We start from the raw sequence: 13,704 nt of genomic DNA on the forward strand, positions 1-13,704 counted from the left end.
TCTCTATTCCATATACAGTATGCATTTCTTTTTTAAAATTGTTTTCCGGACCTATATGGTCACCTGTTAAGACAGGCGGATGTATAAATAAAATTATTAGAAATGTGAAGAAGGTAAAAATATGAGTTTTAACATGTTTTAAATTTATTTTTTTTATTGTTTACAATCAACTTTATAAAAATTAACATATAACATAATGTTTAAAAAATATTTCTTTCAAATGAACTTCATAATATGTAACTTTTTTTTTTTTCATAATTCTAATTTGGTTATTATTCAGTCTCTGTTCGAAATTTTGGTCTGAGAGTCTATTGGCTTTTGAACTGTTTGTCATTGTGGCGAATGAAAACGGTTTTAAGCTAGTTGATAATATAGCTTTGTTAATCCTCCCTCCCCCCCCCCCCATCACAATGATGGGAAGGCAGATATGCTTATGTTATACAACACATAGTCCGCTCCTACAAAAATAGTCCATCTCTTCTTTCCTCCTGAGAAATGAAGAGTAATAAATTCATGATTGCTGTACAAAGAAGTTTGGACATTTGAACAAACTTTGTTGCTTACAGTTTTTCAGGCGAGAATTTCCATATGCCAGATAGTGCAATACAAACTTCAATTTTTTTTTAATGAAGTCACTGTTCCTCATTAACAGAGTCCACTACATATCTACATATCTGTCACTTTATTTCAAGATCTATTGGTTTTTTAAGCAACTAAATAATGAAAATTGAAATAAAAATAACTTCAGTAAGAGTATTTAAACATAATACATAATGATGGAAACAGGTCAGCTCATGACACACTCTACTCTGTAGCAGATATTTTCCATCTTTCACGTCTTACATGTGTCAACCGTGTACTGCAGCGAGCACTGTATTGGCTTAGGCCATATGCCTTCTTATTCTGAAACCGCTATAGTTATTTTGTAAAAAATTGTTAGATTTAATTTCTTAGACTTGAGTTGATGGAGACAATATCTGCAGTGCCTGGGAAAAGTGACATAAGTCAGTTTCTACAAACCTTTTTTGATAATTTATTGACAACTTACGGAACATCTGCTCCTTTAGAAAAAGAGACATAAGTATTTCTCTCATTTCAATAATTCATACAGAAAAAAATCAAAACGACATAAACCAGTGTAAGTTGTCAATAAATTATCAAAAAAGGTTTGTGGAAACTGACACTTTTCCCAGGCACTGCAGATATGTGGTTGTGTGTTCACTACAGGAGGATGAATTACTTAATATACAAAAGAATGAAATTGCATAAAAATCACTTCCAACCTGTCTTCGAATAGTTGACTAAACAATAACATGGTATCATTAAAGCTCTGTTATAATAACATTATTTCAGAAATAGGCTCGGAAGAGATTTTGAACATGATCAAAAAGCATGGGGGGGGGGGGGGAATTCTGGTGATGCATTTAAAAAATAAATAAATATGAAAGTGATAATTAAATAGATATGAGTTGTTTGTTTTATTATATATTTGTTTTCTTACAGGCCATTTTGTGGCACCATTCGCAGCACATGCATTCTGCAATCATATGGGATTTCCAGATTTTGCTGAGATTCTAACTTACAAGGATCCTCAAAGAATAATACTTATATCACTTTTTTTTATAGGATTGTTAGGATGGTGTGCATTGCTTACACCATTAACTAATCCAGCATTGTATGACAACCATTTGTTTTGGAAAAACAATTGATCTTTAATGAAATTAAGTTAGTATATTAGCAACTATATGTGCTCAAGAAGATCGTACATAATTTTTTTAACAAACGTAAACATGAAGAAGTACAGTTATTTTGTTTTATAATTGTAAAGATTACCTGCAACGAGAGCACAAAATAAATTAAACAGATGTAAGGATTGTATTGATCCAAAGTAATGGCCTTCAACCTTTTACCATAGAAAGTTATTTTTGTTTTGTGGCTCATCCAAATATGAAACACAATTCATATAATACAAAATCATAATACAGCGTGTTCATCAGGAAACAGGTTTCACTTGGGTAAATGCCATCTGCCTTTTACTATTATAGATTGAATGTGACTGCTGAGGAAATTGTATATACATTTCCCCTGGATGGAGCATGAGAAGATTTTGTGTTGCATATTCTCGACAGATATAACAGACTTAAGAGACGTTAAGGTTAGAGCATTTGTATACAGCTGACTTCCATTCAGCATAATTGAGTTTAGTTAGTGGCTGAGTAGTACTGGTACACATTAGAACAGTGAATCTTCATTTATGATACGTATATTACGAAAAAATCGTACAAAAAGTGTTCCAACATCCATCTGATTCAGCAATCCAGAATTTAGTGAAATAAGTGAAGAAACCGGCTCATTTTAAATGAAAAAAGATGGTTCATAAATTGCGTTCTAACTGAAGAAACACTCGATGACATAGAACAGTCTCCAATGAAATCATTAAGCTAACTCAACAGGCAAGTGTATCCAAGACATGAGCTTGGAAAGCAACGAATTCTTAAAACTAAAGCCTCAATAGACAACAATCATCCATAAATTGAATGAAATGAACCCTGTGTGTAGGGTTCAGTTCTTTTGGTAGAAATGAAATCCAGAATATGTCTAGAAATCTTTTCAAAAGTTGTGTGTGAAATGTGCATTAGAGACGATGGTAGACAGTTCCCACACTTACTATAAGCAAATACTCTCTAACAGTAATACTGAAAAGCGTGCCTGTTTAGCATTGCATGCAGCGGCAAAAAGTGGCTGTGCTGCTATCTAGTGGCTTGAAATGTCGATCACTCCTTGCAGCATACTGGGTTACGTAAGGAAAAGCAGAGAGGTGTGCATTTGATGTTAATAAGAAAATATAAAGCAATAGTATAATTTGGAGTCACTTTGTTCACAATATTTTAAATTAATAACAAGTTACAAAATTATTGGTGTAGAAATGAAATGAACAATTCTCGTATTTTCAAATGTAAGTATTACGTTTCAGTTGTGCATGCCTTTAGCAGCTTTCATACATCACTTATTTCGTTTCCTAGCTATATGGTTGTCCATCTTATTTTTTATGTAACATTTATTAGCACATTGAAAGATTTATCAATAAAGTTACTGGTACAGTCACTGCTAACAGAAATGTTAACAGAGACACTACCATTTTATTTAGCTCTTTTACATCAATTCTAGTTTTAAGAACATTTTCATGTTTTCAAAAACGTCAGAACATAATTTTGGCTTAGGAGATGAATATTCTTAGGGAAAACCATTTATGTATTTATTTATTTATTTTTTGTCATGTGTGTTGTTACATCATCGTTTGAACTATCTGAAGAAAGATTTCGACAAATTTCGTGATTTACTCTGATATACACCTAAGCTCCAACATAAGCTCTTGCATTTTCTTGCAATATGTTTCCTTCATTCATATGCTGTACATTTTGGCATCATTAACAGTTTCATCAAAATAGGAGACATCTATAATGCCTGACTGCAAAAATTCAATTTAGCTGCCACGATATCTCCTTTCTTGAATAACAGTTTGTCTTGAAACTCTAGTGTTAAGCAAATTATTTTGTCCGAATAACTACCTGAATCACTTATTATGAAAAAACATGACTTCACTTTCTTTACAGAATCAGTAATTCATATTTTTATGTTATTTGGTTCGAAAAAGTCAAGACATCCATTTTTTATACTGAGAAACTATCAAGAAATTGCATTTTTTATGAAGAAAGTAGATTTATGCAGTTTAGTAACTGATTCAGTTAACATAGAGAATATGCCATTGCTAAAGTACTGTCTAATTACATGATATAGCAGTATTATCCGTTGTTTCTGTGTGACATCAAAGAATCCATGATGCAAGATCTAATACGTATTTTTGGAACCTTCACTGTTCTTTCATTGTGCTTTGATTTTCATCATATTTTCGGAAGAAGGAGCTGTTAAATTTTATTAAAAACTAGCTGTACCCGTGCGCTCCACTGCACCCAATGGAAATAAATATAAAGTAATTACATAATTAAAATAGGACATTTGATCCAGGGAACATTCGTGTTTGATAGAAGGATATATCGTTTATTATGTTACTTAATTTAAATTGTATTAAAATAATTAAAATGCGATCATTTTGGTCCAGAGACCACTCATTCAGTCATAAAAATTATTTTAGAAAATACAGGAAACGAATATACAGAATAGCCTATCAAGTTTTCTGTGCATAAGAAGCTATTTTAATCTTACCTGTCCTCGATTCACTCAGAAGTTACTGTAATAACATTATAGCATTATGTCCATCTAGAGAAACCACACTTTCCAATGGTGAATTAATAATTAATTATACAAATCGGTTAATTTAGCTTCCAATATTACTTCATATAAACACAGAAACATTCTCTGTAGGCTGTGTTTCATTGCTTTCGATTGTTGTTGTCCAAGGCCTCTTATAGACGAAGTCATTTGTTTTTTATTTCATTACACCATCTTAGATGGCATTGTTATTGTAATTTTGAAACTCATTTATCTCATTAAATATCAGTTCTATCAAAATTTTGCATAGAATAAAACTTATCGGAAATTATTTTTAAAGAAACTTTTGTTATGTAATATTTTTCATGAAATTAATAATAAGGAGATATTTTGATTTATTTAATTCAAGCCCCATTATAACCCCCCTTTTAAATAAAATATTTTGAATGCCATATAGCCTAAATTCTAAGTTACAACGAACTTAATTTATATTCCAATTTTCATATAAATCGGTTCAGCCATTATCGCATGAAAAGGTAACAAACATCCAGAGAGACAGACAGACAGATATGCAAACAAAAATTTCAAAAAAGCGATTTTCGGTTTCAGGGTGGTTAATTATATATGTTAGGACCAATTATTTTTGGAAAATCGAAAATTACCAGAAAAATTTCGGCTACAGATTTATTATTAGTATAGATTAACAGGCCTATAGGTGATTTGAAACTTCCAATGTACACTGTATTTTTACTTACCCTTGACTTTTCGAATTATGGTTATTGAAGTCTAGTACATACTCCAAAGTGGCCTGAATTTTATTTAACTGCCTTTTATGTAAATCATATCCGTCAAACTTAAAAAACTAATATATAATTACTTAAATCTGATACAGTTGTATGTTCAACTATGTAAGCAAGTTTTGCTCCTGTTTGAGTGTAAGAGAAGGCCCTATGGCCTTAACCCTGCCAGGTTAAATAAAGCCATTATTTTTATTATTATTATTATTATTATTGTTATTATTATTATTATTATATTCTGTGATTTTTGTACACATACTCTGTCCCTCTAATTTTAAGTGTTTCATCTCGGACTCTTAGGACTTGTCTTTTACATTTATTTACCCATATGGACATGACACATCTAAAAGATAAAAGAAAATTACTGTAGTAGTAAATTAATAATAATAATCAAATAACTGTAGTAGTATAAATATAATAATAATAATAATAATAATAAAGGTAAAAAAAAAGGTAAAGGTATCCCCGTCACATGCCATGAAGGCACTTGGGAGGCATGGAGGTAGAGCCCCATGCTTTCCATGACCTTGGCACTAGAATGAGGTGGTGTGGTCGGCACCACGCTCTGACCGCCTTTTACCCCCAGGAAAGACCCAGTACTCAATTTTATAGGAGGCTGAGTGAACCTCAGGTCTGTTCTGAAAGTTTGGCAACGAGAAAAATCCTGTCACCACCTGGGATCGAACCCCGGACCTTCCAGTCTGTAGCCAGCTGCTCTACCAACTGAGCTACCCGACCGGCCAATAATAATAATAATAATAATAATAATAATAATAATAATAACAAAAAACTATTATTATACTACTACTACAGTCTATACAAAACTAGAAAGGTATTGACAGTTCAGCGGCTTCTAAGCATAACCATGGCAACTGCACAAACTAGCCAATCAGAAACCATGACAACATGCCAACGTTGCCGACTGTTTCGCAGCGAGCACGTGCTTTGCTCGGAAGTGTTGATTCTTCGTTACTGTGTTACAGCAAGTATTGGTGTTCTGTCGTGGCTATTGTTTTCGTAGATATTTTGTTGTTGATGAAAGTGGAATTAGTTTTAAATTTAATTTAATTGTCCTAGTAGTTTATACAGCGTCGTTAAATAACCAACTAAAAAAAAATTAGTTGTGAATGTACTTGTAACACTATTTATAGTGTCCGTTGTTTCACTTATACAATGTCGCAAGTCATCGCTGCAGTTAGCGGCACAAAACAAACCACGGGCTCAAAGGGAGAAAGGAGTGCTACAAGGGACAGCAAGAGGTCTAGAAGTAACAGAAAAGCTGCTCCTCTTACAAGTCAGGTGAGAGAAATGGTTTGTAATGTGCAGGACTATTTCGAGAAAGAATAGACAATGGCGGGCCTCTTATTCCTGTACAACAGGTGGTAAATAGTACTGCAGAGGCTCTCAAAATAGGAAAGGAAAATTTTTAATTGAATGATCAAGAGGACCTTCCAGACTTGAAACCCGGGAAAGAATAGGAAAGTGGAAAAGCGGATGACAAATTTTAATGCCTTTCAGGAGGATGCAATCCGGCAGCATATACATTTATATTACTGACGAGAGAAGCATCCTACTTTAAAAAAGCTGCAAACTTCGCTTCGAGATGCGGATCTTTTCCACAGCAATGTTTATTCTCTGTAAACTGTCTTAAAGAATTTAGGTTTTGAGTATAAAAATCAATGGTCGTAAGGTATTAATGGGGAGAAATTATTGCTTCATACACACTATGTACCATTAATGGAGAGAAATTATTGCTTCATACACACTATGTACCATATTCGGATTCATTCATACGTTTATTATTATTTTTATGATTATTATTATTATTATTATTATTATTATTATTATTATTATTATATTAGTCTGGTCAAAGACTACCGTATGATACAAATTTATGAGTTCACGATTTCGTGTCAGTTGCTTAATTCCGACACGGCAGACAGGCGGTGCAAAGAGCCGAACTGCACTACCGCACAACTTCACAACGTTGCTCCCTTTCCATGTGTGCGACAGAGAACTGTCAATACCTTTCTTGTTCTGTATAGACTGTACTACTACTACTACTACTACTACTACTACTACTACTACTACTACTACCACTACCACTACCACTACCACTACTACCACCACTACTATTACTACTACAATAATCATCATCTTGTAACAGAAAAGTAATATTCTATTGGGTATACTGTACATGACTACTCCCTAACTCTATCTTTTGAAAATCTGAAGAAAGATTTAGCATCTTTTGCCAAGCATAGTTTTTACAGAACACAGAACAAACAATTACACATTTAACTGATATTGTGTGCAACAACATTGGGGAATAATCCTTAAAACACCACGTGTTTATTGAGGGACAGATCTCACATCACAGTTCACCACGCTATGTGTTATGTCATCCTTGCTGCTTGCAATCTCTGCTGCTAGATAGCATTGGCGGGTCATTCACCACTTTTACCGTGAAATTTTCATTATTATTATTATTGCATAGTATTTGCTATAAGCTAAGCCAATAAATTACATCTGTAATGTAATGTATAAGTCGCGAGATTTTATGCCGAAAACTGATGCACTAAATCTCTTTTAAGCAAGCTATTACTTACCTGCATCACCTTTCAAATGGTGTCATACTAAGCAAAACCTCTCTGCAGGTGTACACTCATTATATAACCATAGTTTCTTGGTAATTTTGTTTAGTTGAGTGGCCCTGTAAATAAAAAATAATACATTTTCATTATATACAAACTAATTTTTTCTAATGAAAATACTGAGTGTTCAGGATACTTTTCACAGCACATTTCTATCTGATTTTTAATTTGGCTTTTTGTCTACTAAAGGTTGAAGACCTCTGATAAAGGATACTTGGTTTTATAGGAGATCTTTGATTTACAATCGCATTGTACAAATGGAATTTTAAATCTGCATAGTATGCAAGTTCTAGAAAATCGGTTGTTTAAAGTATATGAATTTATAAATATGTCTGTTGTTTTATGAATGTTAAACTTACGTGAGATAGATTTGAGATACTGTATGTGTTTCAAAGAAAGTGTACCTAACAGTGGTGGACTAATAGGAGAATGTACAAAACATACTGACAAACCAAACAGTTCGTTTTATATTCAAAGAAATAATAGAGCTGTTACAGATGATAGTAATAATAGTAAAGGTATAAAAGGAATGGGAAAATGAGAGTGTACAGAATCATGGTTGAAAACAAGAAAGGAGTACTGCATTCTGCAGAAGAATGTAAAATAAAACAGTGAGGTTGTGAATTGGTTTACTACTCTTTTAATGTCACAGAAATTTAGGCATGCTAGATTGTTTGTATGTGAGGGTTGTTTAGTAACAATTTTGTTTCTTTATGCTTAAGAAGTTCTCAAGCTAGTCAATAAGTGATAAACTGCCTAATGTAGGTCATACATTGTATCTCATGGCCAATTAACTTGCCTATTAGTATTTAGAAGCAAGAAAATTGAAGATATTTTATTCTTTGTAGGTTAAGTTATATGTACACCCACAAAACGCAAAAAATGATGAAAAATTAGAATTTTCAAAATATAACTATTTTAATAGAGAATTTTCTCCCCTATAATCTGATATAAGATTTTCGATTTATGCCTTATGGTTTATCAGATAAGTCCCATTTTCCAAAATTCTGCATCATCAGCCACAGTCACTTCTACGAAGATCACTCCAAAAGTAATGTACAACATTTTTTAAAATTTAGTTTTTATTCTAAACCTTTGCGAATTATGGAGGTCACAGATACATCCTACCCCCTTATATTCAAATTTAATTTAAGTCGTTCCCGTGAGTGGCACCATGATGGCTGTACTTGACATTGTCAGAAGCAACGTGGTGTTATCGAGTTCCTGTGCTGTGAGAACGAGACAGTGGGAAATATTCACAAGAGGTTAAAAAAAGGTGTATGGAGATGCAGCTGTTGATCATAGTACGGTTAATCGGTGGGCAAGCACATTACCTTGTGAAAGAGGCCATGCCAATATTCGGGATACTCCTTGCAGTTGAAGACCCTGCATTGCACGAAGACCTGACAACATGGCTGTGGCTGACAAATACGTAACAGTGAAAGAATTGTCACTCCAAGTTGGAACAGAAGAAGCAATTGTGTGCAGAATATTGAAACAGTTGAGGTTAAAAAAGTTTTGTGCCAGTTGGGTTCCGAGGATATTTAACAGAAGCCCACAAAGAAACCAGAAAAATAGTGTGCAGCGAACTTTTGGACCAGTATGAGAATGGTGGAGATGAATTTCTTGCAAGAATTGTGACAGGAGATGAAACATGGCTTCACGATTTTGATCGGAGATAAAGAAGCAGACAATGGAGTGGCATCATGCAAATTCACCAAAGAAAAGAAATTCAAAACTGCGCCTTTGACAGGAAATGTTATGGCTACTATGTTTTTCGATTCATAAGGACTCCTGCTTGTGGTATTACACCACATGGAACCACCATTAATTCTGATGCTTATGCGACAACTCTCAAGAAATTCAAGTTCGACAGAGTTGTGTTCGACCACATCGGGAGAAGCAGAATGTTCTGCTATTGCATGACAACGCATGGCAACATGTCAGTCACAAGATCACAGTCCAGATCAGAAAACTTGGATGGACAATACTGAAACATCCACTTTACAGTCCTGATCTGGCACCATGCGATTACCATCTCTTTGGTAAACTGAAGGAACGAGGTTTGAAGATGATGACTCCCTCATGCACTCTACTAAAGAGTGGCTCAGACGTGTTGGTCCAGACTTTTATCATGCAGGTATACAGGCCCTCATTCCAAGGTGGCATAAGGCAGTTGAAAGGTGCGGGGATTATGTGGAAAAGTGACGTATTGTTCCTGATGAATGATGTATCTACATTCTATGAAAATATCAAAGCTATAGGATAAAAATGTAATTTTTTAATAAATATTGTGGATTACTTTTGGAGTGATCCTCGTAGCTGTCAATCCCCTCGTCCAGCATTGCTTGTAAAATAAACTTCTTTCTCATCCCAAAATAGATGCATAGATATCAGGGCATGATCATTAGATTGAAAACACGTTTTTACATAACGAAGTAATTTATAATCTTTTAATGTTAGTCATAAAACTGTAAATTTGTGTGTCAGTGATGTTGTACATCATTTTAATAAGACTCGAAAAGTAGAAATTAAAATTCTGAGGAGGATGGGCATAAACCCTGGGACAAACCATCGCAGGATTTGTTGCATCAATGGAAAATAAGGACAAAAATACCAAGAAAAACATTCAACACCTGAAGTTAAAACAAGGAGGAGATATTTGAGAGGCAGAAAGAAGCTGAAACTGGACCGACATGAAGCTGCTTAAGGGGTGACATAATATGATGATGGAGTCTTCTAGGCTCTGAAAGTTTGTGGCTCATTTCCTGTAAATAGTAATTTAAGAATATTTAATTCTTTTAAACATGATATCTCAGCCAAATATGGTGATACCAAGAAGATATTGGTGTCTTTTTGAAGCTTGAAATGTCCCCTAGTGCCTGACAATGAGTAAAATAACATTAATATACTGTAGTTAATAATTATCTATGGATTTTTTACATGATTTATGCAACATAAAATATTGGTATAAGTTACATATATGGTAATATTTAATTAATGTAAATGAAAATAAAAAAATAGCTCTATGTCAGGCACTAAAGAATAGTTTTAGCTATAAAACAGCGAAAAAAATGTGGCTCTATCTTAAAAACTGCATGAGCGATCAAGTTTCAATTTGTATGTCAAAATTATAAACAAAATAATTTTTATAAAAAATTTAGACATAATTTCAAGGGATCTGTTCACTTCATTCTCTTTCTGGTACCATTCTCAATTGTATAAAAATTTTACAGAGCAAAATTATGCAAAACAAAATTTTTTGTATGTAAAGGTGTACATATACCTTAATAAATTTAATGAATGACCACATTTGTCCTTTCAGTTTCAACTATGCTCTTGTAAACATGTAATTTGACACATTTAATAATGCATATTGGGTAATTGTCTCCAAACATCATGGTTAATTGATTATTTATTTAATTAATTCTTCATGTAAATCTGGTCATAATTAATATTTCTTTATTTATTGATGAAATATTGCATTAATTACTCTGTATAAATTTCACAACTTCGGCCTAATGATGAATGTCAGCCATAGACAGTTTTTATGGGGAAGAGTGAGGAAGTGAAATTAACAAATTGTTTTAAAGAACATGTCGGAATTTCCATATAAAGGCATCAAGTTAAGAGAACTTAAGTCGAGATAGTTGTTCTGTAGAATTTATATGCAAAACCAAATATAAAATTGGAGATTGCTACACTTCCACTTGAGATAAGTACTGGTATTTCATTTTTCTTTTCAGTATTATTTAGTAAAACCTGTTCAAGATGGAAGTGACATGTCCTGATTTTTTTTTCCATTGTGGGCAGGTTCCATATTTTTTAGATGTGAAGTTAAAATGGAATATCTTATATTTTGTATAAACGAAACACAAAATATGCATGCTGCAAACTGCAAGAAGTACAAGATATTCCATTTAACACTACTCTCATTAAATCAGCTTTCTATCTCTTATTCCATGGGTGTATCATCTTGAAAGAAAATCTCATTTTCTGTATAAATGTTATCATAACTCACTCATTAAACACTATTAAAATGTATTAACCACACAAAATTTAATACTACAGTATATCTAACACTATATTATAATACCATATTGTATATCACTGCACATTATTTAATTGAACTAGGAGCCATCCATTAGAAGCCTTGAATTCTGGCTTGTGTAATTTTTTGCCAGTTCAAGTGTTTGCTCTGCAGAGTAGGTCTAGAAATTGGCATGGTCTTTGAAAAGGCATGAAGAACCCACTGCCACAACAGTTCATTTATTTCCATATAACCAGTTGTTTCCTGTTTTCTTTTTATGTCACTATTATTGACCCCAAGCCACTTACTCACGATGTGTCCTTATTTTTCAGTGTCACACCTGAGTTTTCCATAACTGAACTTCATCATTATTTCCCATACTTCGTTCCTCATTAACCTTTAACTCGATAACTTTTACTTCATCACATAATGATAGTACCAAATTTTTAAGCAACTTCTTTTTACCACAAAGTTACTATACTTGTACTCTGCCCATATATGACAGTATACAGGTGTGAAGCATTGAAAATCTTTGAAGGGACTCTTCTGCCTAGTCAATAGGGTAATAAAACTTATGACCGCCAGGCCAATACACCCTCGCATCCTCTAAAATTTTGCAAAGAAATTTGTTTTTATCTTAGTGACCTACATATTTCGTACATTCCTTGAAATTACATGCTGTTTCAAAATAAAATTCACATTAAAATAGTGCATCCAAAATATTATTTTCCGTTTTGAACAATAGCAGACAGTTTCTGTGTTGGACATTTTCCGTTTTATTCAGGAAAAAATTACACATATCACATTCAAATTTTGCCGGGACCAATAAATTATTCGGAAATAGACAGGATTTGAAATTACTCAGGTTCCGATTTGAACAGATTTCACGATATAATAGTTTTCTCTGAGTTTTCTTTTAACACTTACAGTAATTAATTATATTATTTTTTTAAATAATCAATCACTGATTTATTTAATTATTATTATTAATGATATTCTTTGTAGTGTATAAGTACACAAAAAACTTATAACATAGTGTGGTAGCCTTGAACCATTACGACATTCAGACTTCCTACAACTTGTGAATTGTAATAATACTTAATTTATAATATCCTGATCTTGATAGTCTTATTGAAACTGGCAGAACAAAATACATAACAACAGCAACCACAAGGAAGTTATGACTTGGATATATATATATATATGGTTTTTCAAAAGTAACAGGTGATTTTAATTTATTCTTCATATTTTCTTCATTTTCTACACAATCTTAAAAATTCTGCAACTGGCTTATTGTACAAGAAATGGGATTTTTTTTACATTACCATGACGACTTGTTTTTTTTTTTTTCTGATTGCTCTGGTGATCGTGTTATCAGTAGGCACTTCTCTATAACTTGTTCTGCAAGATTGCCAGTAGATTATTGGTTGTGGGGCTGTTTGAAGGAAAGATTGTTCTTGAACAAACATATGACAGTGGATGAGTTAAAGGATTCCATCGCACACACTAAGATTGATGTTCCAAAACATGAACTCAAATCTTCTGTACAAAAGCCAACAGTATTGAAGAGAGCCTGCTAATAGTACATTCTAAGAGAAAAAAATGAGCAGCCTCCAGAGACTAAGTCCTGATTGGAAACTTCAGATGACTTCGTATGATGCAGCACTCACACATTCTATTACTACAATACGGTACCTTGATTCTATTTTGTTGAACGTGGAGGGTTTGTTCATGTTCTACTGAGTGTGATTTTTTTTTTTTTTTGCTAATTGCTGCGTTTACAAGGTCTAATAGGTGTTATTTTTTGTTTTCTAATGCCAGGCGTTTGACAATAAAGTCATTTCACCTCTTGCACTCCAATATTTTTCAAAGATATTATCATGGTGCATGTAGGTAGTAACATAACATCGTGGTTTCGAAACCTCCATCTTCTTTTTTTCTCTTTTTTTTTTTTTTTCTTTCTTTGAATGGTCTATACCTGCTAGTCTTTCAA

General features: G+C 33.1%; 1 protein-coding gene across 6 annotated transcripts in view; it reads left to right on the forward strand.

Moving 5' to 3' along the window:
• Positions 1 to 13,704, forward strand: part of Sras (Ras converting CAAX endopeptidase Sras) — a 168,787-nt gene that overhangs the window by 116,216 nt on the left and 38,867 nt on the right. For 3 of the 6 annotated variants that reach the window (XM_069833668.1, XM_069833669.1, XM_069833673.1), the window contains one exon: positions 1,504 to 8,305. The exons of 2 other annotated variants lie outside the window; for them this stretch is intronic. In XM_069833668.1, coding sequence (XP_069689769.1) covers positions 1,504 to 1,709 — 206 coding nt within the window. In that variant the 3' untranslated portion in view covers positions 1,710 to 8,305. Of the gene's footprint in view, positions 1 to 1,503; positions 8,306 to 13,704 lie in introns of those variants that run through there. One more of the 6 variants, XM_069833672.1, reaches the window with a different exon arrangement.

This window comes from Periplaneta americana, chromosome 8 (assembly GCF_040183065.1).
Source record: "Periplaneta americana isolate PAMFEO1 chromosome 8, P.americana_PAMFEO1_priV1, whole genome shotgun sequence".
In the NCBI taxonomy this organism is placed as follows: domain Eukaryota; kingdom Metazoa; phylum Arthropoda; class Insecta; order Blattodea; family Blattidae; genus Periplaneta; species Periplaneta americana.